Below are 26,907 nucleotides of genomic sequence, written 5' to 3'. Positions count from 1 at the left end.
TAGCCTGGCCCTGCTGTACCGGACTTCATCTGTTGTCATGGAGGAAAAGAAAAAAGGTCTCAAATCTATGCTGACTCAAGGAGGCTATAGCAGCCAAATCTAAATCTAGAGCCTGGAAACTGACCCTTAAAATGTCATTCCTATTAGTGCTAAATCTCATTTTTTATTTTCCAGTTACAAGGTAACTTAGAAAACCTTAGTTAAGGAATCCTTAAAATGCAAAACAAATTTTGTATTCACTCGATAACATAGCCAGGTAATTTGGTCTTCAGAGTGAAATGAGCACAAAATAAGTGTGACACAAAATCAGAGTATCATAGGACAGCCATGGGAACAACAGCTATCCTGAAATCAAAAGGTAAAGAGAATAGGATGGAATCAAAGGGGGTTTTAAAAATTTTTTTAATTTATTTTTTACCAGTAGTGTTAAGAGAATCCCACCTTTTCAAAGGAACCAGATCATGGAAGAATATAAAATGTATAGATGCCCTTTTATGTATTGATGACATTGTTGAGAAAATGTGTCCAGGACCAGTGCTGGCTAAGTAAATAGGAACTCAGCCAATATCCCATGACATGGCGAGAAACATGAACTAAAAACTACGTATATGAGTTTGTAATCAGATAAATGTTGAGTCGGATTACTGTTCTGTCATCCAATAGCTGTTCAATTTGGACAAGATATTTAAATTCTCTGAACCTTAGTATGGAGATAAAAATTATGAGAAATAAGACTTTCTGTACAGTAGCTAAAAATGCATGAGACACATAGAAGGTGTTTAATGGCTGGTTATTGGTGTTATTATGATTCATATTAATATGTGTCAAACAACACACCAGCTAATCAAGGGCAATGAGTAGTACGTGGTTATAGATGGCCAAACCCAGTGAACTGTCTGCTGGGAGAGTGGTTCAGTCCTGAGCCAGGATAGATGACAGCCAAGCAATTAGGCCTGAAGAAGAGAACACATGTGTCCATTTAGCTACCTGAGAGATGGCCAACCTAGCATCAGATTAGCATTTATGTGCTGATGAGCCCAGCTCTCTTAATTTTTGAATAATGTGAGAAAATGGCACCAGACAAACAGGAACCAGGGAGTTAGCCAGGCCTCTGATCACCCAAGATGCATAAGATGCAGGGAGCCTCCAGTAAGCCAGTAGAAAGAGAGAGAGAGAGAGAGAGAGAGAGAGAGAGAGCCCTAGGCTAACTCAGGAAACTGCTCTTCCAAAGAGGGAAAAGGGATTGGACATGGGCTGTCAGAGTGTGTAGAATTGAAAAAAGGAACTGATGGCAATGATACTCAGCAGGAGATGACTGCAACAGGCCTTCCTCCCACACAAGACTGGGTATTCATATAGCATCAGCAAGTAGGCTAGTGCTGTCCAGCTTACATCATTGAAACATATATCCTCATCTTTATTTTCTCAAACTTGTATTTAATTTTTAAAAAATCTCCGATTCCCTCCTCCTTTTGTAGTACTACTGAATAAAAATAATAATGATAATAATAAATAAAATAAATTTAAAAATAATTTGGTGGATTTGGGACTTTTCAGACCCTACATAACATTTCAGGGCATTTTTTTTTTCCTCCCAGTCCTCAAAGAAAACATACCTGGCAACTGATGTTTATATAATATCTCGGCTCCTGGCCAAATCATCTTTAAACTATAGCCATCTGGATGTTTGATCTAGGATATTCAGTCACCGTTGCTGCAAGTTTTCTTTTTAATACAATTATTATTTCTTAGTTATTATGGATTATATCTTTCAATAAAGATTTATCTCCATAAGGAAGAAACTTGAGAAATTATATAAGACTCCATTTTTTCTTAGCAGCTAATTGAGTACCCCAAGTAATCAAGACATTTAAGCATATTGTCATCCTCCAAAGCAAAGGGATCTCATTCCTGTTTCTCTTCCAGAATTGTGAAACATTTCCCTCACTTTCATTCATAGGCCACCTGAGAAACCTGAATCCGGCATGCCTTTAATTCTAGACACCAAAGTCAGTTTTCCTTGCATTGTGTGTGAGTTTGGTCTTTGCATTTTTTATTTTAGTGAGTTTTCCTTGGCAGAGGCCCTGCTCCTGCCTGGGAGCTGATTGAGCTTCCGTAGAGCCAATATGTTTCTCAGTTCTCCAATTTAAATTCTGCCAAGAATTTCCTAACGTGTGCCATGAGAAATTCAGCAGCACATAAAACCCCATTCATTAAATAAACAGTTAACTAAGCAACCCTTGGCAAAAGGCACAACCCATCTGACATTTGAAGCACTAGGGACCTTCCAAAGGAAATAATTAAAGAATGCATTAAGAAGAAATACCTCGGTGCTGAACAGCCATAATTGAAAAATAACAGTTCACAACCTAGAGTCTCTATACTTTTTTAGAGTCCTCAAAATTAGAAATGAAGAACAGTTATGTATGTTCAGTATTTCAGCAAATCTAGAAAAGGCTACATGCTTACCCTCTTAGCATAATCTAAATAAAACAGCTATTTGCATCAGGCTAGAGTTCTATCAACTCAGTGTGATTATAGAGGAGATCTCATTATGCCTTTGATAAATTTAAAATTACAAACAAAGTATTCCTTAATGAATACCTTTTGTTTAGTAGATGAAATCTTTCAAAATGTAAAGTTCATGGAAGATAAGGAATTGAGTTATGAAATTTAGGAAATAATCATGTAAACATGAAGATTTGAGGGTAATTAATTACTTCAAAGCATACTTCTTTACTTTTTAAGGAGGAAACTGCTTCTTTAAATGGCCATCATTCCTCTCTTATACATTTAAGATCATAATAATAACAATAATGGCTACTCTTTGCTCAGTGCTCAAGACCAAGTACCCTAGTACTGTCTGTGATTAAATAATAGTGCAAAATAAGTGTTAACCTTATTTGAAAAAGGGGAAACTACTTCAGAGAAACTAAGGAACTTCCCCAAGGCAGTGTAGTTAAGTAGCATAGCAGAAATTCAAACCTAAGGCTGTTTGAATCTATATTCATATCTATATCTATATTTATGTACCTACCATACAAAGTATTGCCTTCAGATAATATTAAAATAATGGAGCACATTTACACACCACTTCTCAATAACAGGTCTAGCTTGCAAAATATTTTTATTGTGGATGGGAGAGACAGCAGCATTGGCTTTCTTAAGTATCAGCTTCCCTGTTTCCTTTGTGGGTGCTCAGGTAGAGATGTGGTCAAGAAGGAATGGCGGGCAGCCAGAGAAAGACAGGGGATTGGTACAATGTGAGTAATCACAAATTTGATAATCGGATCTTGAAATCTCAAGTCAACAGGGCTTAAAAGAGTTGTAAGGCTTTTATTGCTGAAGGGAACCTAGTTATCATAAAAACAGCCCCATGGAAAGAAAACAAACAAAAAATTATACAATCTATTCCCAGGTCTGAAGAAGGCATTCAGATTCTGTCTCTCCACTGCTTACTAGCTGGACACTATCTGTGTGTCCTCAGGCAAGTGGCCTAACCTCTTGAAGAGAGCCACATTAAAGTGGAGCGCACTTGGTTTTCTCCTGCCCTGAGAATCCTTCAGCCTGGCCTCCAAATCACCTCCAAATGCGAGTGATTGGCCACCCACTCCTAGCATTTTACTGCAAGACACTCTACTAGGGCTTGTGATTATTACAATAGAATTAGTGTGCTTATAATTGCATTTTCCCCCTAATTTTATTTTTCTTTATAGTTTTATATGTATCTTCCAACAAATAATACAATTTTCTGGCATGAGGCCAGATTCTCTATGTGTTAAAATCAAAATTATTATAATCACTTATAGATGATAACTTTACAAATAATTATAACAGGGATGTAATTATAAGAGAGATATAATTTCCTTTTGCTATTCAGAAGTTTCTTTAGGGCACGTGGGTGGCTCAGTTGGTTAAGCATCTACTTCTTGATTTTGACTCAAGTCATGGTCTCAGGGTCATAAGATGGAGCCCCACGTTAGGCTCTGTGCTGAGCATGGAGTCTGCTTGAGATTCTCTCTCTCCCTCTCCCCCTCTCTCCTGCTCTCTCTCTAAAAAAAATAAATAAATAAAATTTAAAAATAAACCTCTTTAAATGAGTTTAAATAAATAATTTGCCACCAGCTTTAGCTGGCTACATTTTGTAAAGCTAAATCAGAGCAACTACAATAGTTCTGTTATATATTTATCTTATCTATGCAGAAAACAAAACTATATGATGCAATGTACAAACATAATTAGAATAATTAATGTAAATAGCTTAGTAGGAGAGACCTAACATATATTAGAACACACTATAGAAATATAATTAAATGAAATGGAACTGGATGAAAGAAAGAAAAAAAGAAAGAAAGAAAGAAAGAAAGAAAGAAAGAAAGAAAGAAAGAAAGAAAAAATAGAATTCTCAGAAGCAGAACCTTGTACAGTATATATCAGAATTTTAAAATGTGGTAGGCCTTACAAATCAGTAGAAAAAGGAGAAGTTGTTCAAAAAATGTGCTGGCTCAAATAAGGAGCTGAGTAGGAGGACTCAATTTGGATTTTCACCTTCAAAGAGAAGACAAAATATTTTCAAAAAGATTACAGTTACACAAGCACCTATAAAATTAAGTAATAAACATTGTATATAACAATATGTTTATCAACTCTTTCTTGGGGGAGGACTTTTTTTTAAGGATTTTACTTATTTGAGACAGAGTAAGTGAGCACAAGCAGGGGCAGCAGCAGAAGAGGGATAAGCAGACTCCCAGCTGAGCAAGGAACCCGACTCAGGATTCAGTCCCAGGACCCTGAGATCATGACCTGAGCCAAAGGCAGATGCTCAAATGACTGACCCACCCAGGTGCCCTTTCTAAGCTAAAAAGTGATGAACACAATCAAAAAGTGGGGCAGCCTGGGTGGCTCAGCGGCTTAACACCGCCTTCTGCCCAGGGCATGATCCCGGAGTCCTGGGATCGAGTTCCACATCAGGCTCCCTGCATGGAGCCTGCTTCTCCCTCTGCCTGTGTCTCTGCCTCTTTCTCTCTGTGTGTCTCTCATGAGTGAACAAATAAAATCTTTAAAAAAAAATTTTTTTTTAAGTGAAAGTAGAATGAAAACTTCGGCATATGCAACCAACATATAGCATGTCATGGTAAATCAACAGAGGAAGGACCAACTACATAGTATATGGCATTTTATATATGTGTATATTATATACACATATACACACACATATATATCCGTGCATTCTAGGGACATACATATACTAGATGGTATATAATATACCTTTATATATAGCTACCCCTTTAGAAAAATGTAAAATTAGATGATAGGGAAGCTTTGCAGAGCTCATGAGGCTGGGGATGCAAAAGAATTGGTTAATCCAGACATAACATTTGATGCCACTATTTTGTTATGATCAATTCAAAGATTCATTCTTGTTTCTTGATAATATAGGTTCCCTTATAAAAAAAAAATAAAGCGGCCTCTTGTCCTTCATTGAGACTAGTAGAGGATTTAAAAAGTTTTGGGATAAAGCAGACATGCATTGTCCTTATTAGCAGCATCTGCCAGCTTGGAATAGAAGCTTTAAACCCTAATTTATGGCGTGTCACATTCTGCAAGATCATGAAAGACTGATGCTGAAAATATCTTCATCACTTAGTTGCAAAATAGCAGTAAACATTGCAGGTTTATTGTTTCTAGTTAACTTTTTCTGTGTCTTTGTAAATGCCATTAGTGGGGGAAATAACTGCAAGATTTTTTCCCTTCGGGACTTTTATTTTTATATTTGAGTGTCAGCTTATTGTGAAGCTATCACAGTTTTAAAGATAGAATTGCCTTTAAATCAGTTATGGTTCCCTTTCTGCCATGTTGCTGAAAAGACGGCTGCTCTTCATTTGTAATTGCTCTAGGGCGTCTCCTATTACACGCCTGTGCTAGAGACAGTTCATTGTTCCATCTGTTTCTGAACAGTCAAAAAAAAAAAACAAAAAAAAACCTGAACACTGAATTCCTTGATACTTGTTCATGATAAGAGCTTGATGCCAACTGAGACAGTCCCTGAACTGCTCTGTGCCTCAGTTTCCTCATCTGAAAATAAGGAAGAGTGACCTAGTTTCTGCTTTTACTTTTCAAAAATTGACCCATCAACTCTTATGTAACTGAAATAGTGGTTCGCTTTTCTATTTTTTTCCCCCACGGGCATTGCTGAATTACTGAATATTTAATTTGAGAGAAATAGCCATTCCTATTTAGTGGAACTCAAGTTGCCACACACCCAGATGCCACTGAAAGCTTCATTAAATTGAGTTGTTAACCCTGGGACAGCACAGCCTTTTTGCTCCCACGGCCGACTTGTACAGATGGCATCAAGGTTGTCTAAATAACTTTAGGCACTTCACTGATGGAATGAAGGAAGGGCAAAGCAAGAGGGTGTCTTCTTTTGATTTTCCTTCTTTTCATGAATAAGATGTAGTTGATCATGTTTAATTGGAATTAAGCAAAAAGTTTTCCCTCTATGCATGGCTTAAATAAAATATTATCATTTTTTGTCCTTTCCAAATTTCAACTAATTTTTGGTTTGAAATTAATAAGTCACATGCCTTTACAGAGAAGTGATGTTGTTGTAGTCTGTTTTTACATTCCCTAATTAGTTTCTTCATTTAGGTGTGGGGAAAGTTGCAATTTATATGAAAATTTTATCTACACATAATCTCTGAATAGGATTAGATTATGGGGGAAAAAACTCACCTTCTCTGCTGCCCACCCCCCCCATCCCCGCAAACAAAATGAAACAAAACATTTTTATCTTTCAAAATTCCTTATATAACTCTCTTTCAAATCAAATTTTCTGAATTCTGGGTATTGTTTTTAAGGTGGCATTGGGCTACTCTGACCAGGGCTTGTGCATTTCCTACCTGCCACCCCTTCTCTGACTCACACGCAGCATGTGAATCCCTGCAACTGGATGCACACTTGCCTCAAGAAGACATATTCAAATTATAGATGAAAACGTCTGTGGTGTGTGACATGCTTAGGAAGCTAAAATCCTGTTAGTCATTTAGTCAGTTAAGTTCAACAATTTTTTTTTTTTTCACCTCACATTTGTGCTCCGCTCTCAGTATAAGAAAGTGCACAGCACTGGCAACTTGACCTTGAGTGGAAGATAGGGCAATGATGAGTGCAACAATTTTTTTTAAGTGGCTACTTTTGTTTCTATTGTGCTCTTAAAATTGTCTCTTCATGGTAGCAGGAACAGTAAAGAAACTCTGTTTAATTTTCTACTTTTTAAAATTATATATATATATATTTTTTCCAGCTGCAGCCCTTCCTTTGGTGTGAGCCAACCTTATAAGTGCTGATATTTGTTTGTAGGCCAAGACATTTTTTATTCCAACTGAGTTAGACCATCTTGTGTTTTAGCCAAGAACTTTGTAATTTCTGAAATTATTAAATGCTTTTAGTATATGTATGTTTGTATTTTGGTGTGTATGTGGTATATATACACATGTGTTATCTACTTATCCATCTAGAGATATAGTATATATTCTAATATACATGTGTATCTTTTCTCAATGTCAATTTTAGCAGGCTTGACATATTATATATAAACACATTTATATTAGGTAATGTATAAGCTATGTGTGTGTGTATTCACATACAGTTTACACATTTCAGATAAATACACCAATAACAAGTATTAATGAGAAATTAAACTAGTTTATTCTAATATCTTAATTCTAATACTTTATTATACATATCCTTATATTATATATATCCAAAAGGCATACCTATTGAAAAACTACATTAGAGTTCTAGAAACAAGAATAAGCCCCATTACTTAAACTGGATTTGAAGAGACATTTTAATCAACAAGCACACGAAAACACTCTCTTGCTCGTTGTGCTATTTGATTCATTTAGAAATATTTTATGTATTTCTTTTAAGATTTATATTTATTTTTGTATTTATTCATGAGACATATACACACAAAGAGAGACAGAGACAGAAGCAGAGGGAGAAGCAGGCTCCTTGCAGGGAGTCTGGTGTGAGACTTGATCCCAGGACCCCGGGATCATGACCTGAGCCAAAGGCCACCCAAGTGTCCACATTTAGAAATATTTTAAGAAAGACAAAGAGAAGGAAAGATACTGTTTATGTAATAATCCATGTAATTCATAGCAAGGCCATCCTTTTGCATGGTGGTAAACTGTTTACTTGTGAATCTCTTATTTAGCAACTGTTATCAAAAAGTACAAATGAAATTCTAAATGAAAACTCTAAGTGGGGCAGCCCTGGTGGCCCAGCGGTTTAGCGCTTACCTTCGGCCCAGGGCGTGATCCTGGAGACCCGGTATTGAGTCCCACATCGGGCTTCCTGCGTGGAGCCTGCCTCTCCCTCTGCCTGTGTCTCTGCCTCTCTCTCTCTGTGTCTCTCATGAATAAATAAATAAAATCTTAAAAAAAAAAAAGAAAAAAAAACTGTAAGTGAAATTTCCTGCTGAGACAAACACAGAATTTGAAGTTAATATCATTAGCTCTTCACAGTATTTGACATGGTCACGATAGAAGACATTCACTGAGCTCTGTGCTGTCACATATTTACTAATAAAATAGGATAATGTTTTCTATTTTCTAGGACACTTGTCAGGAACAAATACGTAAAACATATAAATTTCTTATAACAGGGTCTGACAAAATAAACACTCAATAAATCTTAGCTGATTCTTGTGGTGGTGGTAGTGGTGGTTTTTGTTGATGTCAGATGCCACGGAAGTTCTCTCATGAGTGAAAGTAAAAGCCCCAGGCTCACTAGCTTCCTATGTGTCGTGGTTAAGAAACCTCAGCTATCTAGAAAGTCTTCAACCTGCAATATGAATGTCAAGATACTAAAAGAAGCCCCAGGCTGCTGTGATCTCTCTGATCCTGATGGTTGCAGCCCTGTTAATTACTTTATTTATGATAGTCACAGAGAGAGAGAGAGGCAGAGACACAGGCAGAGGGAGAAGCAGGCTCCATGCACCGGGGGCCCGACGTGGGATTCGATCCCGGGTCTCCTGGATCGCGCCCTGGGCCAAAGGCAGGCGCTAAACTGCTGCGCCACCCAGGGATCCCTGTTAATTACTTTAAAACATTGAACAGTCATCTACTATGTGCCATGCTGTTGCCTTTGTTACAGCTGCATTCAGTTCCTCTCAGAACAATAACATTATTTATGATAATAACACTAACAAGAGCAGCTGATATTCACCTGGACCCTTACTCTGTGCCAGACCCTATTGCTAGCACTTTCATTGAAATATCTTTTTTATTTTATTTTTTTACAATAACCCTCATGTAGTAGATGTTATTACTCCACCTTACAGAGAAAACTGAGCCCCTGTGAGGTTGAAGGACTTGGACAAAGTCACAGGATTGCAAGGGAGGCAGCTGCATTTCTCTTTGAAATTGTGAAAACTGGATTCCTAGCACTTACTTTTTATTACTCCCAAGAATAGGAGAGAACCAAGACTCAGAGTAGAATAAGTCATTCATGTTCTCAGGTCACAACCGAGTCTAGATCCCGGCATCACTCCTTGCCTTTAAGTTCGGTGTCCTTTTCATCACCCTGCAGACGCTCACAGCTGAGGTATGAAAAGCTTTGATCAATGCATGCTAATTAATTCAAAAGCTTCATGAAAATGTCTAAGCTGAAACATTTATTTATAACAACAAAATAGTCATTATTTGAGTAGCAAATGCTTTCCTACTGATGTGCTTATTTCACACACTCCCACTTCCTGTGGAAAGGGCTCTATCTATCAGCCATCAGTTCTTTAATACCATCTGTACAAACCTTAGAAAGATGTAATCCTTGATGTATGTCTATGTGCCTAAAGATGTCGTGAACGTTCTCTTTACCTAACGGATTAGTGCTTCAACGTATCTCAGAATAGAGAGCAATATCCTGACATCAAACCACAACCGGAACAAGCCAGACAAAGAGAAGGAACAATAGAATGTCTTTCACCGTTGTCCCAAATCACATAGATTTGGGAGACAAAAGATTGTCCAAAAGATCTTTTGGGAGACAAAAGATTTAAGGGAGAGAAAGCTCAGGATTTATAGGTATGACATCCTTTTCCTTTATATACATATTCTAGAATTTAAGAACCTGAGAGAGAGGTTAGGCAAGTTGACCTAGATAATAGCTTTGTGATTAAGCCATGTCTATACCTAGACTCTCAAACTTTTCTTTTTATCCTATTTATTTCCCTTGCTTTTTAGGACTAATAAGATCAAATAAAACACTCAGTGATTGTCTACCTCAAATTTCAAGCCTGGGAATACAAAACTACAGACATATTGTTCCTGTGCTTGCATATTTAAGTTTGAGGGACTTGTTTTTTAAATCTTTTTTTTTTAATTTTTATTTATTTATGATAGTCACACAGAGAGAGAGAGAGAGAGAGAGAGAGAGAGAGGCGGAGACACAGGCAGAGGGAGAAGCAGGCTCCATGCACCGGGAGCCCGACGTGGGATTGGATCCCCGGTCTCCAGGATCGCGTCCTGGGCCAAAGGCAGGCGCTAAACTACTGCGCCACCCAGGGATCCCAAGTTTGAAGGACTTTTAAAAGATTTTAACAAATGTTGAAGGAAAGGGAAAGATCATCATAACAATGTGTGGAAATTATATGGCATATAGATAGATAATGAAAAAAAAAAGCCACCTAGTCTCTTTATGTTTTTATTTCTTTGGGATTTATTATTTATTTATTATATAAGCAGAGAAGTGAAATTCAACATTGTGAATTACTCTAAAAAAAAAGGGAAAAAACAATATCCTCAAAGAAATATTGATTTTATGAACAGATCCAAACGAGAGTGCAATAATATCATCACTAATTGTTAAGATGGTAGAGTATACAGATATTTTTGAAAGTTGAAACTGTTAAACAAATTACAACTTTCTACCTAAATAAAAAGGATATATGAATAACTGTATTTGATTAGGAATCATATTAGCTGAGAAAGAAGCAAAAGAATAGCTTACATGTGAATTTTTATAAGAGTTGGAGTGCTTGCTGTCTACATATTATTGTAATTGAACTATATTCAGGTCGCTTTAAGAGTAAGTCTAACTTGAAAAGTAGAGTGATTATGAAATCTGGGTCAGATGAAGTAGTAGTGTAGTTGTGAGAGCTATCAGGCTGCCTCTCCAAAATTGCTTTTCTGTCTTCTGGAGTTACCTTTCAAAGAATACAAAATGAGAAGGGAAAAAAAAAAAAATATATCGTGCTTCTTCTCAAGGTAGTTCTTCTAGGAAAACGATTCTACCTCTGGAGAATTTTAACTCAGGTGTTTTTTTCATTCTAAAAGTAATTTAAACCCCGCAATATGAGTTTGAAGGTAAAGTTTTCTAATACACAGGCCAGCTTGCCGTTTATAACTGAACATGCACAGAAGTTTCTACATTTTTCTAAAGAAATAGACTAAATATAGTAGCTAGCTCATGAGATTAGTCTGCAGTACCACACTCTGCTTTACTTAGCTACATTTGTAAATATTGTTAATAATAGCCTATAACCTGGGACTAGGTAAAAAAAAAAAAAAAGTGAACAAAGAATTTTATTTAATTCTCATCAGATATTTATTGAGTGTCTGCTTTGTGCCAGACTCTGACCTTGATGCTTGACTACAGTAAGCAAGAATCGTGTCTGCACAAAGCATAGATTCTGGTGGAGATTGATTGATTGATTGACTTGCGGGGCTGTGTGTGGAGGGAGAGTGTATGTGCGTGGCTAGCCCTAAGTTACCTGATCAAGGGAATCCTTAATTTTCTTCTCCATCTTCTTGAGTCTCCTTTTCCCCAGGGCATCCAATTCACTCATGAGATTATAAATCACTCACTGAAATCCTTAGCTAGAATTTCCCTAACCCCAAATCCGTCAACTTTTTGTAGCTGATATTGGACTCCTGAGGGAATATAACAACCCTTATACTACTTACTCATCTCAGAAACACCTGACTCTATTGTAGTGGTTCTATTTCACGGCAATGTGTTAACATAGGTCAACATGATCATCTACATCAATTGGGTTGGAAAATGTTTTACTCATTCCTGATCGATGTCTTTGTCAAGGGAATCTCCAAATAATAAAATATAAACCTCCAAGGAAATTGAAACAATATATAGGCTTGGGTATCTTGAAAATCATAGTGGGAAGCCATAAAACTTGGAAACCATTTTCTCCACTTCTAAAGATCCCCAAAGAAAGACAATCCTAAATTAACTTACCCTAGGCTTAATAGCTCTTCCTCTCTTCAAGATAGTAGACTTAAGAATTAATCTAATTCCCTTTTGTTATTGCTTAAGTTCATTTTCTTTTCTCTTGTTGTCAGCATATGCTTATTAAACCATTATACACATTTGCTCAAAGAATAATGGATGTGGTATTCTTTATAATAATCCTCCTTCAAGATAAAGGTAAACTGAAACACCAGGAGTAGTAGTGGAAATATGTGACTTCTATGGTTGGCACAAATCAGATATAAAATACCAATTACATGGGGGTGCTTAAATTTTAAGCATTTCCTTAAAATGATTTAATTTGTTATTTCCATGTCTACTAGATGATGATGAAGAGATGATATTTATTATTCATGCAGTTTGATATATTTGATACTTATTGAAAATCTCACAATGTACCTGGCATTGGATTAATTGCCTTTATGTAGATTCTCTCACTTATATTTTTTTTCTTTAATAATTACAACAATCCTGTAAAGTGTTATCTCCCTAGAAGGGAGAAGAAATAAGGCTTGAAGAAATCATGCAGTTAGGTAATGATAGTTCTAGAATTTGAACTCAAGAGTGTTTGATACCACAACCTACACTCTTAATCACTCTGAAAAATAAAATATCCTTTAATAAATCATATCATGAAATTCACTAACTGCACTAACTGTTGGCTCAGTTACGTTTTGCCAAGGTTAGGGGGAAATAACTGCTGTACTAACCAGTTAATATGATTCTCAATCATTTACAGTTATTCATATATCTTTTTTATTTAGGTTGAAAGTTGTAATTTGTTTAATAGTTTCAACTTTCAAAAATATCTATATACTCTACCATCTTAACAATTAGTGATGATATTGTTGCACTCTCATTTGGATCTGTTCATAAAATCAATATTTCTTTGAGGATATTTTTTTTTCCTTTTTTTAAGAGTAGTTCACAATGTTGAACTTCACTTCTCTGCTTCATTGGCTTATATAATAAATCCCAAAGAAATAAAAACATAAAAGAGACTAGATGGGTTTTTTTTCATTATCTATCTATATGCCATATAATTTCCACACATTGTTATGATGATCTTTTCCCTTTCCTTCATCATTTGTTAAAATTTTCTATTATAGAAATTTAAATGAATTTAGAACCTGTCAGTGTTGGCCGCTATGAATTTTTGAATGGCTTCTTAAAATAATTTAGATACTTATCTGGACAGAGAGCTAATTTATTCTTAAATCAGTATGACATATGTATTTTGGAAATGTAATTATGCATGGTATGCATTTTATAAAGGCAGGGTATGGATCTCTCTTTATCTTTATGTCAGAATGGCTTCAAGTTTATTAAGATGATGTGATAGCAGATGCATGATACTGTGAGCCCTGCCAGTGGATGTGTTCAATGTGCCGTTTAGAGTCCAAAAAGCCATAGGACTATCAACAAGCAGTCAGAACCAGCTAGCCAATTCGGATGAAATGCCTTGGGAAATTAGAATACAAGACAAACTTTGTTCCGTGTTTGTATACTTTAAAGTAAAATGGAACACAAGTAATACAGAATACAGGTTGAATAGATTTAGAATCAACACTGTTCTAATGTTACCCAACATTATTCAAGCAGTTGTTAATGTAGGCCATAAGGGAAAAAGGAGCTTCTGCATGTTAGTTGTATTTTGTGATTTTTCTTAGATATTTCAGGATGTTTTCTACCTCAATTTGTTGTGATTATCTTACAGAGTTTATACACATAGTGGCCCTATATATCATACATGGGATCCTATTTTTAGGGGAACAGTGATGCAAAATATCTAATTTCAAATACTTTAGTAGTGGGAAAACTGAAAAACTTTTATATTTAATAAACAAAGTATAATAACCAAATAACCAAACCCAAAAGCAAATGGCTTTTATAAGTTTGAGTCTATGCATGCTTGAAATAATGAGAACTGTATGCAAATTCACTCAAATTATTTGAGTCAACTACAACCAGGTGGTGTATGTACACACATTATTTGATTGGAATTATATTGGAATGGTTACTGTTTAATGAGTTAATACTTGAATTTTATTTGGCTGAAAAATTGGTCTTATATATAAAAATACACCAAACATCATGATACATGTGTTGCAAACATGTATTGCAAGTTATGTGAACTGAAGACAAGTTCTAAATATTAAAATATGAGCCTGGTTTCTCACTTTTATCCTCTGCCCACAGGTTGTTTATAAAAATAATGATGTAAGGCTGGAATTATCTCGACTTGCCAAGCAAGGAGACCCTAAGATGAAGATTCATGGAGTGGTGGCATTTAAATGTGAGAATGTTGCAACGTTGGACCCAATCACCTTTGAAACCCCAGAGTCTTTCATCTCTTTGCCTAAATGGAATGCAAAGAAAACAGGCTCCATATCATTTGATTTTCGCACAACAGAGCCAAATGGCCTCATTTTATTTAGCCATGGCAAGCCAAGACACCAAAAAGATGCCAAGCACCCTCAGATGATAAAGGTTGACTTCTTTGCTATTGAGATGCTAGATGGCCATCTCTACCTCCTCCTGGACATGGGATCAGGTACAATAAAAATCAAAGCCCTACAGAAGAAGGTGAATGATGGAGAATGGTATCATGTGGACTTCCAGAGAGATGGACGGTCAGGTAATTTTTCATTTTTTTTATGCTGTTTACCTACTGGACCACTCCTTACACCCCTCACCAAGGAAATTAAAACCAAGACATATTAAAGATTTCCTGCATTTCAGTCTTTAGGGTAAAAGAAATTGTTATTTGTTTCACATCATATACAAATCAGAAGAAGCTAGTTAATCACTATAGTTGGGCATCAAACCCCAAATCCTCAAATGGCTGCTAGAATCACTTCTTAAATGAACATTTATTTATTGGATAATCAAGTGCCAAATCTTGCAAGAAATTTTATCTTGAATTTGCAAGTGACAAAATGCAGGGTTCTTGTATTCCCAATTATTGCTTATATCATTGGATGATTGGAGGTACCTGAAGTGGCAAATACAAAATATGAAAAATCCAATAATCCACATAGAAAATCCTTAGTTTAATTTTTATCCAAGATGAATCTGTGGTGTTAAAACACTTTTATCAATTCAAAAGGATTAAGATTTCAAGGATTTCAAGAACATTGACAAAAATCTGTTGACTTCCAAATAGCTTTCCTTTCTAATGAAACATGTTTGGAATTTAGCCAATAGGAATTCTTTCCTTTGGCTTCTTGGAGAGGACTGTGTGTGTGTGTGAGAGAGAGAGAGAGAGAGCACATGTATAATTGGAGAAAGGAAAAGGCATTGTAGGGAAGGCCTGGAGAAATAACATTTACTTACTTTGAAATTTGAGAATGGATTAGGGGACTTAGGGAATTGACTGGCATTAGGTTTGTGGGGGCAAGGATCATCCAGGCAGAATAAATAGCATTTTGTGGAAACCCAGAAAGTGAGAGAGACAGAGAGAAGAAAGAGAAGGAAAGAGAGAAGCAATTTATTTTATGTATACAATTACATATTATTTCTTTTACTTTCTTCACTTTGTGTTCCCATGCTCTGATTGTTCCTCTCACTTACAAATCAAATTAGCTTCTTATAATAGAAGACAACTGAGTTTAGACCTAACCACGCTCCTCCCTTCCTTCACTGAACTTCCTTGTTTACTTATATGCCACACACCCACTCTGGGTTTTACACTAAATGGTAGTATAAGCTTGGCCAAGGCTTTTTTTTTTTTTTTTTTTTTTTTTTTGTGGGTCTGAATTTCTTCCTTTGTGAAACATATTGGGAAGGACCCAGTATTGACAGGCTCCCAGACCTGGTGAAGGGGTGTCAACAGTGATGGGATCTAGGATTCTATATTTTTGCAAAGCTCTCCAACTGATGATAAGCCAAATGTGGGAACCACAGACCAGAGAACATTTAGTGCTTCTTTCAGATCCAGTAATCTGTGATCAGCGTCCTACTTTAGGAAGGCTATGCTGCAGTTCTGGGGTGAGTGCTCCTTTCGTGGATTCCCTTGTCACTTGTGTACTTCCAGCTTCCCTTTAACAGAACTGTGTCCTATCTCACTCTTAGTCATGTCTTGTTTTCCTGCTTATCAATTAAAAAGATTGTAATTATCCAGAAAAAAAAAAGATTGTAATTAAAAAAAATAAATAAATAAATAAAAAGATTGTAATTGACATCCTGCAATTAATTCCTCTTTTTTAGCCCAATAAAATAAATAAATGGAATGAATGGGAATTGGGAGGGAGCCAATGTTAAGGGTGGAAAGTTGAAGTAAGGTCAGAACCCATTGCTCTGATTCTCAGATATCTCAGAGACTATTTCTGATTCATCCCTCTCTGGAAACTTGGTCTCCCTCCATTCTTCATTTCCCTGAAATTTTCCACAGGGAAGATTAGTTACCTATCTGTACTATCTATGCTTTTTTTTTTTTTTTTTTTTTTAACCAGTTCTCTCCAGTATCTTAGATGATTGAGTGTAGACAACAATTTATTTCCCTGCAGCATTATACTGATTCCACTGGAAAATAGATTCCTCTATTTTTTTTTTTTTTTCTGATTTAAGCTGAGAAGTGTACATTGAGGGGAATACAGAAATATAGCAATAGAGTACCGCCCTTTCACTTCCTCCGGCCTGTTTCTACCAGAGGAAGCAGTTGATTGGCCACTTAAGAACTTTCAAAGAGAAGTCTTAAAAAGAGGAATGGAGCATGGATTAATCTTGTGCTTAAAATATTAACTTCTGGGTAACCATTTGATTTAATATACACCTAGGATAAAATGTTTAAATTACTCTCGAGTATGTATTTGTACATGTTAGTCCTCATAATAATTTATTTTTATTTGTTTATCTATTTATTGAGAGACATAGAGAAAGTAAGTGTAAGCTGAAGGGGGGGCGAAGAGAGGGAGAATCTCAAGCAGACTCCTCACTGAGCGCAATGTGGGACTCAATTTCACAACCATAAGATCATAACTGTAGTCAAAATCAAGAGTCAGATGCTTAACCAGCTGAGCCACCTAGGTGCCCAAAACTTCATAATAATATAAAACATGACTGATTAGATTAATTGGAAGTTCAGAGAGACAAAAAATTACCATATCTCAGATCAGTTGTATTTCATTCACCAAGAAATGAGGTATTTTCTAACTATATGAAGAAATACATGGTCAGTGACAAAATTTTAATAAATGCAAAAGAATGTAGGAAGGGAAACAAAACCAGCCATTATTCATTTGATAATGGTAATTTATTCTAGTCTTAAGTGTGATATGGTCTAATTAGTTTCCCAAGTTCCTTGGACGACGTATTATGATAAGAATTGGATAAATGCCTTAATCCTTAGGCCGAATAAAATCCACTTTTTTTCTGTTTAAGTTCTTTAATTCTTCCAAATTGCCAGTAGTTTATTAACTGTTCTGTTTGTACCCTCATTGGAAAAGGTCAAAAGCAGAGTATGTCTGTGTTAATTTAGAAAGTTCAATGCTGGATAGGAAGATGAGAGAGATGCCTTAAGACAGTATTCTATACATTAAGAAAGAAAATAAGACATGAGATTTTTGTGGGAATACAAAGGAAAGATTAAGTTAGTATGCTTGGTGATGTGCAGCTGGTAAAATACTTTTATGTGATTACAACTTTAGATTAGTGAATTGAGACAAACAGTATAAAACCGAAAGCTCATTCACTACACCAAGTTTTGCCCTTTACTAAATTGAAAGAAAAGAGAGCTCATTTTATGTTGGCCTAGCTCAAGGGAATTTAATGTAATGTTAATAACTCTAGCTGTTAATATTTTATATATAGTATTTTAATTAAGTTCTATATTTGCACACTGCATTGGTTTGGTTTAAGCAGCCTTTTAAAAATTGAATGAATAACTCTCCTAGCTTTTATTTTACTTAAAGGATATTTCTGAGTTAGGTTGGTGAAATAGTAAGATTTATAGCTCGGTTAAAACTAAGAAACATAGAATTTTAAGAAATAATTCATTTAATCCATTTTTCACACCAGTTATATTCAGAGGCTATATGAAAATTAGCCTTAATATAACGTGGGAAAATGATACTTCTATGACAAGAGGTCAGTGTGGGCTGCTTTGTGACTCATGGATGATGAAGGTTGCCTGGGATACTCTTCAGCTGAATATTTAAAAATATTTAATGAGCCATTTTCTCTGCTATTAAAGTAGAGGGAACTTAGGGCTGAGAATTATTCTTTCTGCTATTGACCATACTAAAGTTAGTAGGCATAAAGCCACGGCCATTAATTTGATGCCAGTAACTATTGGTTACCTTGGTCAGAGGTAGGGTTAAACCATATTTGGTGGACAGACTGAATTTTTAACATTCCCTAAACAATTTATAAAGGAAACCTATATGTGAAAGAGGATGTCTTATTTATGTTTATACCTCAGGTTCTGATACTTTCTTGTGCAATAGCAGTTGTTTAACAAATATTTGGTACAAAGAAAAATAAAGGGAAAAATATGTGAATAGCTCAGTTCTGACCCACCCCCTAATAATTAAAAACAGTGGTATCATCTTTACATTTGAAGAGTAATAGCACTCTTTTAGTTGTAATGCAAGTTTTTAAGGAATTTACATTACTTTATGAAAGCAGTTTACACAATATAATATAACAAGTGCTACCCTTTTTTATGAATACAAAGCTATCCTCCAAGCCCAGATGCCACCCCCCCCAAAAAAAAATGCAGTGAGAAAGGTACATAATTGTTAGAGAACTGTGGTAAGCCTGGTACAAAAACGACAAGCTCTTATGAGATCAGCATTGCTATCTTTGTTCATTAGATCTCTCTATCATTTAGCAAACATGTAGGTACAAGAAAAATTAAGGGAAGGTGGTCACTTATTTCTGAGGACTGGTATATGCAGGCAAAGTAAGCCTGCTAATGACAGGGGAGATAGTCACCCACACTGCCTATCTTTCCAGCAATTGGCCCTTCAGTCCTTTGTTCACTAAAAGGTGGGGGTATGTGAGCCCCTTGTTTGGTGAGGAAATATTGCCCTCAGATGAATACTTTTCTAGAACTTCATTTGCAGCACAATTAATTGTACCAGGTTTATATATCCCTTCTTCCATTCTGTGACATGGGAAGGAAACACTTTCTTTCCACTTTGACTGCTACTATTGACACACAGCTGCTCTCTTGGTACAGTGTAGCTTCTTCCATTGCCTGCTTAGGCTGATACTAGTGACATGGGGCCTGGTAAGCTGAGTCAGAAATGGCGTTTTCAGATGCTGGGCTAAACTTGCAAAGGAGGAACCATACAAAGTGGAGGCGATTTGATTTCTTGACCAGAGTATATGATTTAAGTGCTGCAAAAAGTGAATATCTTCTATGGATAGCTACTTAACAGAGAAAAAAAACCCTGTTTCTGGGTTAATAAATATGATGAAGAGGCTTATTACTCTGCAAACTTAGCAGGACTTAGAGCTGAATATTTCCTTACCAGCTCCTCTTCCCTTTCCAGAGTTCCCCTTTACCTCTTTTTTTCTCCCAAACTCAACACAAATATGTGTCCAGGTATTTAGTAAACATATGAATTGTACTAAAATTAGGATGAGGTTAATGACTGTTTTCTTAGGGCATGAATATTGTTTAAATTTATATTAAGCTCTTTGATTCAGTCAAGGGTATCCTCTCAAGTATTTTTATAGCAAACTGCCAGTATTTTTTTTTTTTTTGCAAACCATCATTATTACACATTGAAATCAAAGAGGAAACTCATTATTATTGTCAAATTCCGCTTGTGTACAGCAGGGTACAGCAGATTGTATCAGTGGTTATTCATGGGTAAGCCTACATTTAACAGCTAAGAAACCATTGAGATTGAATTGAAGTCATAGAGTTCCAGTTTAAGAACTAGAAATTACAGTGGGAAAGGCACAAGGCTCTCTCCAGAGCACATAATTAGAGGTTTATAGTAATCACTGTTTGATGTGAACAGCACTTTCTAGCTATCTATTACCAGCACTGATTTCTGTGTATACCATTCATGAATCACCACACTTAAACATTTCTACTTGAACAACCATTAGACGATTTCTCTGTTTAGGTCTTGATTTAAACTTGCTCTTTGACTATAAACATTCCTCCCATGCTTCTACCTACTAGCTCACTGCAAACACTGCAATAATTTTAAGTAAATTTATAATATTGTTTTGTATGCATGTCTCTAAACCACCATACATCAGTGGAAAACTGAAGCACTTTATCAATATTTTGTTAATGATTTGACTATCCCAATGACTAGAGTCAATTTTGCATAAATTTGTTACATTAAATTTTATTAAACCAATGCTTATATTTATTTCTTGATTTTGAACATGTTTAAAAAGAAAAAAAAAAAGTCATCCATTTTCTTTCCCCTAAAAAAATATTTTGTTTTGGACATTTTCTTCCAGTCTTATGTACATATATTTTATAGATAATATACATCCTTACCAGTACTATATAATAAACATAATTCCTCATGGTAATTCTGATTATAGTAGATGGATATAATTGACCAGTTATGGAGATATGAGTATTCAGGTTCCTGTTATCAATTAAATTTCCCATCATAAATGAATAAACATTTGGATTGTAAACTGGCATCTCCTACTGGCAAAGCTACACAGGAAGCATTTCTATATCCTGTGATAGTTGCTATCTCATGGAGAATTAATAACTTGGCATTCTTATTTTGTACATCGATCCTATGGGCTTGGTAAATCAGTGAAAACCTGAGAGATGGACCCTGTTCTTTCAATATGCAAATTTCCTTGCTGGGCCTACCAGTTTAGAGGGCAGACCTTGGCTATGGTGTCAGTCGCACCCTGAGGAAATAGGCACTTACCTGACCACACCTAGCAGCAGTGACTCTCATTGTGGAGTGCTGAGCAGAAATCTGTATAAATTCTTCAAAATAGTATTTTAATTTTAATATTTTAATTATAAAATAAGCACTTGACTGATGTTTACAACTATCCAGCATTGTGTATGATAATCTTAAAAATCCGTATGTATCCATATTGCAATAAGTGTGGATGTGTGTTTGTATATGTGCATGTGCTAAATACATGACATGCAAAAAAAATAAAAATAAATAAATAAATAAATACATGACATGCATGTAACATATGAATATGTGCTATTGGTGAAAATATTCAAGCATTTCAGAAAGTACATAAGCGTTTTCCCGTGCCACATACATTCCTCATCAGTTCATTCCCTCCTTCACGGGTAACCATGCATTTCCACATATTTTCCTTTGCGTTAATATAGCTATCCATATATTTACACATATGATAAATAGAGAGCTTTTATTCACCAATTAACTTAAAAAATGCTGAAACCTTTTCCATGCCATTATTTTGTAGTATTTTGGTGATTGAACCTATCACTGTTTACTTAGTCATTTCTCTATGAGGGACATTTAACTTTTTACTTTCAGAAAATTTCCCTATTTTAAACTAATTTATGAAGAAAATTTTCATGTTATATCTTTATGCATGTTGATCAGAATTCTTATAGGACAGATTCTGAGAACTGGAATCGCTGGGAGAATTGCATTTTTAATTTTAAAAGCTAATGACAGGTCATTTTGCTAATAGGCTGTTTCAATTTCCACTTGGTCATAGTACAGGATATGCCACTTTCCCCCTCGTTTTTTCCCCTCAGAAGATATTATCAAACTTTTCAATTTTGTTCTAGGATTTAGTTCTTAATATGCTGGTTTAATTCCTGACTTCCCTGGTTCAGGGGTGGATCCAAGTAAGCAGAAAACACATAGGAAGAAGTAGAAAAGTAGAATATTAAAATTATATCTTTCTTTGTTTTTAAATAAACTTTATTTCGGTCCCTATTATAAACCCAACATGTGACATTGTGTTTTTTAAAGACACAGTGGGTGTGTGAGTGGCTCAGTGGGTTAAGCATCTTCCTTTCAGCTCAGCTTATGATTCTGGGGTTCTGGGATGGAGCCCTGCATGAGGCTCCCTGTTCAGCAGGGAGTCTGCTTCTTCCTCTCCTTCTGTCCCTCCTCCAGCTTGTGCTCTCTCTCAAATCATAAATAAAATCTTTAAAAGATAACACAGAAAACTAAAAAGAAAGAAATTATCTACTCATAATCCACTCATATCCAAAACTATCTTTGTTAATATTGTTTCATTTATTTTTTGCTATTTTGTTGGAATTCTATATTTCATATTTTGCATCATAGTATATAATTAAAGTTTCAGGGCAGCCCGGGTGGCTCAGTGGTTTGGCGCCACCTTCAGCCCAGGGCGTGATCCTGGAGATCCAGGATGGAGTCCCACGTCGGGCTCCCTGCATGGAGCCTGCTTCTCCCTCTGCCTGTGTCTCTGCCTCTCTCTCTCTCTCTCTCTCTCTCTCTCTCTGTGATTCTCATGAATAAATAAAATCTTTAAAAAATAATAAAGTTTCATTCTACTTTTAGCACTTATATCTTGTTGCTGAGTTTAAATTTGTTGATAGAATATGAATTTGGGTGTATCTGGGTGACACAGTCGGTTAAGCATCCAACTCTTGGTTTCAGCTCAGGTCCTGATCTCAGGGTCATGGGATTAAGCACTGTGTCCAGCTCCATGCTCAGCATGGAGTCTGCTTGATATTCTTCCTCTCTCTGCCCTTCTCCCCCTCACTATCTCTCTTAAATACATAAATTAAAGTCTAAAAAAATAGAATATGAATTTGAGAAGTAAGTATTTAAGTTTATGGAATCTGATTCTCTTCTGCAAAGAAAAGGTGTAACAGGATTATAGAAAAATAAAATTTGTATATAACTGAAATTTATTTTAAGTAGTAATTTCAGAAAATTTTATTCAAAAAGGAACCTTAGTGACACCCAATCAGTTCTGTTATTTTTCATAAGAGCCACATTGAGGCCTAATGAATCCAGTATTTGGCTCAGCATGCCAGCAAAGTTGCAAAATCTAGAGCATGGAAGTTGGTTTCCTCTGACCCAGCAAAATCATTCCCATTACAGCGCACTGTTTTCTACCTCCCATTTCCTGGTCACTTAAACTTTTGCAGTAATTAAAACCAAATTATCTTGGGGCTCCTGAGTGGCTCAGTAGGTTAAGTGGCTGCCTTCAGCTCAGAGCTTGATCCCAGGGTCCTGGGATGGAGCCCTGCATCACATTGTGCTCCCTGCTCCATGGGAGCCTGCTTCTCCCTCTGCCTGTTGCTCCCTCTGCTTGTGCGCTCTCTCCCTCTCTCTCTCTCTCTTCCTCTCTCTCTCTCTCTCTCTGTCAAATGAATGCATACAATCTTTTTTAAAAATAAAACCAAATCATCTTATTTTAAATCTCTCTTCACTCTATGCTTCTTCTCACCCTGAAAACTAATCTTTTGTAAGTGAAAAGGCCAAGAAAAATTAGATGGGAAAAAAAAACAAAAAAAAAACAAAAGAGTGGAAACTAACTTTATAAATACTAGCAAAATAGGAAAGATGATTTCCATTTTTATAAACTAAGAACTGTTTTCAACAGCTTTCCGCCTTTAATGTATACTTTTACATAAAGCATGAATTCATTAGTTATGCTTCATGAGTATTCTTAAATAAATATTACTTTGTCTATTTGTCACCTTTGTTTTACCCTTTGCATATGCAATGAAAGTGGCCAAGTTTAAACATTAATATATGTTAGTGTGATTTCTATGTTAAGATTATAAAAGTCATGTGCACAGAAATATATTTGTTTCTTAGCTGAAATTTTATTTATTTAAAAGCTAAATAACATAGAAACATGCTTTTGATTCTTAAGTAGTGAAGAATGAAGCACTGATCCAAAGAAGTCTCCACATAGGACTACCATCTGCAGATTTTAACAGCTCAAATATAGCAATGTTTATATCAAATATTTAATTTACCAAATTTAAATCATTTAAATTAATTTAAATTTAATTATAGTGAAAGAAAGTAAAATGTATGAAATAATCAAGCTATTCCAAAGAGAATACATAAATAGTTATAGGAATTAGAGGGATGAACCAACAATATACCTAGATTTTTGTTTTCTCTTAAAAATTTATTTACTTCTGGTCCTAACTCAACCTTTGGAACATTCTCATTTTCTATTGATATATACAGCTGTAGCAACTACTTAATTGTCTCCAACTATCAAAAATAAGATTTAAGGATTCATTTCATGTTTTCTTGGTAACCACTGCTTTTATAACTCCATTATAATGAAATAGGCACTTAAGACCCTTCATATTGAAATTTCACTGTGCTCATATATATGTGTTAAATCGGTATAAATGAATTCAGTAATTCTGTGATGAGCCTTTTGCTTAGGTGAAAATGTTCTTTGATTCATATCAATAATAAAATCATTAAGGAATTTGGGATTCAAATCGCTTATCAGAAATGTGTACATTTCTGGACATTTGAACATGTGTAGACTAAATATAAAGAGAAATATGATATATAAATGTAATGTAAGTATCTTAGTTTGACTCAGTAATAATATTGAATTATTATTTAAATACAGTTTTTATTTGGTGCATCTTCAGAACATAAAAATAATTGCTTCCATTCCCACTTAAATTAAGCTCTACTCTTTCCCTATTTTGCTGTCTGTTTTACAAAGGTATTCTAAAATATAAATGCGTATGGATTGGCAAAGCATGTAGAGGAGCTAGTAGTTGATTTTCATTCGCCGTTGTCTCATTCTATTATATTTGTTTGCAAAATATTTTAATGAATGATATCTGATATATGCATATGCTCAGTATAACTCCTTACCTTGAATCCAGGGTTAAATTATAGTTCTTGGCTTGTACTGGAGTTAAGGTTAGGATTATATTCCTTTTGCTTTCTTTCTCTCTGATCTTCCATTACTTTTTCCCATAAGAACCCTGAAATCATCTCTCAAAGGGACAATGAGGAGCCATGGGGAAAATATCCTTACCCTATATGACTGTAACTTCTCAGTCTGTGGTTTCTGAACTGTAGGTTACAACCTGTTAATCATTCTTGAAATCAATTTGGTGGGTCATATCCCGCATCTGTATTAATAAAATTATATATGAAAAATATCAGAGTGCTTCAGAAGTAATAGAGCTAAATGTTTTTCTGTTAAACTTTTGTTTCACCCTGTGTGTGAGCAGGGGTTATGGCTGGGGGGGGGGGCATGTCAGTGTGCATTAGACTATATTAAAACTGTGAATTTAGGTGTTGTGACCAGAAAACTCTAGTCTAATCACAAAGTGAGAGTGAATATCTTACTCTGGCCACAACAAACGCATTCATAAAAATATATTGTAATTTTCTTACAATATTTTGTTAAAAGCAGGCACCAACACACCCATAAATAAAAATGAGGAGAGCCAATCACTCCATCCTTACTGTCAGACTGTTGTTGGGTGACTGTGTGAAATGCCTGGCCTAATGAAGACTGTGACTATGGCAACTACAGAGGGTACCGAGCTGAGCAAACTACAGGGGAGGGGAGAGCCCTGGTGAGATCCAGCCACTGAATCCCTCCCCTCAGAACCTGCAAGCACCTCCTAGTGCAGACTTCTAACGCCACGTGTTTGCCAAGTGTTTTTCCTCCTGGGCTGAATCAGGCTTGTTCCACGAGTAACAAGGCAGATGGGAAAAATACAAATTTTTTAACCCTTGTAAAACTTTGTCACTGTTCCCTAGCTCTGTGTCTCCTAATGGTTGTCTTTCAATATTATACATTCGTTTCTGAGAAGCCTTTTTGAACTAATTAGAAAGCAGGGAGTGGCACTCATTTTCCTTTTCTCTTAAAAACAGAAATCACTCGGTTCATTCCATACAACTTTTTGTTTAAAATACATATAATAGTATATATATATACACACACACACAATATATACATTATACATTATATACATTACATACATTAATAGTTACATATATATACACACACACATATACATATAAATGTCCACCTTTTCTTTTGTCATTAATACTCTTTCTCATCATTTTCTAACATCCATTAGCTGCTGCAGAAGATAGGGATCATCTTTTAACTCACTTCTTAAGGCATTTGGGACAGTTAAAAATGCATGTAATGAAATTCTATTAGGAAGAAAAATGACACCATTCTCTCTCAAAATTATATATTTCATTTCCCCCAAATTATATTTTTTCATATTTTTTCTAAGTAGGATTTTATGGTACCTATATGTTCCTCAATGACTTTTCTTCTTAAACACTTGCACAAATGTGAACTGTAAAAATGAATACATTGTCCTTTTGCCTTTTTGCTGCCTCCCTCCGAAATCCCTGTTATGCTCCCCTCTTTGGAAGGCCAAAATAGCAATGCCTTTGAGTGTTTCTCCTCTGGGAGCTTTTTCCATTTCTTTCTGTGAAAGTCTAGAGAGACAAATATCCTCTTCATGACTTGGCTGCCTGTGCAGTCTCTGCGTGGTTTCCATGGCCTTCTCTCGCACAAGGACAGATCCCATTACATTGCCTGTATTGAGACCCCTTCTGCTGGGATTTGGAATGCTCCTAGGGACTGTGCAGAGGCCAGCAGCCCTGCATCCTTAGTTGGATGCATGTTTCACATTCATCATAGGCTGTATTTTCGCTAGGGGATGGATCTTAGGTATTCTGAGAAACA

General features: G+C 35.6%; 1 protein-coding gene and 1 long non-coding RNA gene across 26 annotated transcripts in view; one reads left to right on the top strand and one right to left on the bottom strand.

The window, feature by feature from the left end:
* NRXN1 (neurexin 1) overlaps positions 1 to 26,907 on the top strand; it is a 1,110,252-nt gene that overhangs the window by 461,526 nt on the left and 621,819 nt on the right. For all 22 annotated transcript variants that reach the window (XM_077915348.1, XM_077915346.1, XM_077915359.1 and 19 more), the window contains one exon: positions 14,473 to 14,911. In XM_077915348.1, the coding sequence (XP_077771474.1) occupies positions 14,473 to 14,911 (439 nt within the window). The remainder of the gene's footprint in view (positions 1 to 14,472; positions 14,912 to 26,907) is intronic.
* Positions 1 to 26,907, bottom strand: part of LOC144324124 (uncharacterized) — an 86,851-nt gene that overhangs the window by 49,292 nt on the left and 10,652 nt on the right. For 3 of the 4 annotated variants that reach the window (XR_013389536.1, XR_013389534.1, XR_013389535.1), the window contains exons 3-5: positions 25,222 to 25,318; positions 8,307 to 8,440; positions 4,463 to 4,548 (exon numbers count right to left, since the gene is read on the bottom strand). This is a non-coding gene — a long non-coding RNA (uncharacterized LOC144324124). The remainder of the gene's footprint in view (positions 1 to 4,462; positions 4,549 to 8,306; positions 8,441 to 25,221; positions 25,319 to 26,907) is intronic. The other variant, XR_013389537.1, reaches the window with a different exon arrangement.

This window comes from Canis aureus, chromosome 11 (genome assembly GCF_053574225.1).
Source record: "Canis aureus isolate CA01 chromosome 11, VMU_Caureus_v.1.0, whole genome shotgun sequence".
Lineage (NCBI taxonomy): Eukaryota > Metazoa > Chordata > Mammalia > Carnivora > Canidae > Canis > Canis aureus.
Note: the sequence above shows the minus strand (reverse complement) of the source record. Positions and strands in the feature narration are given on the sequence as shown.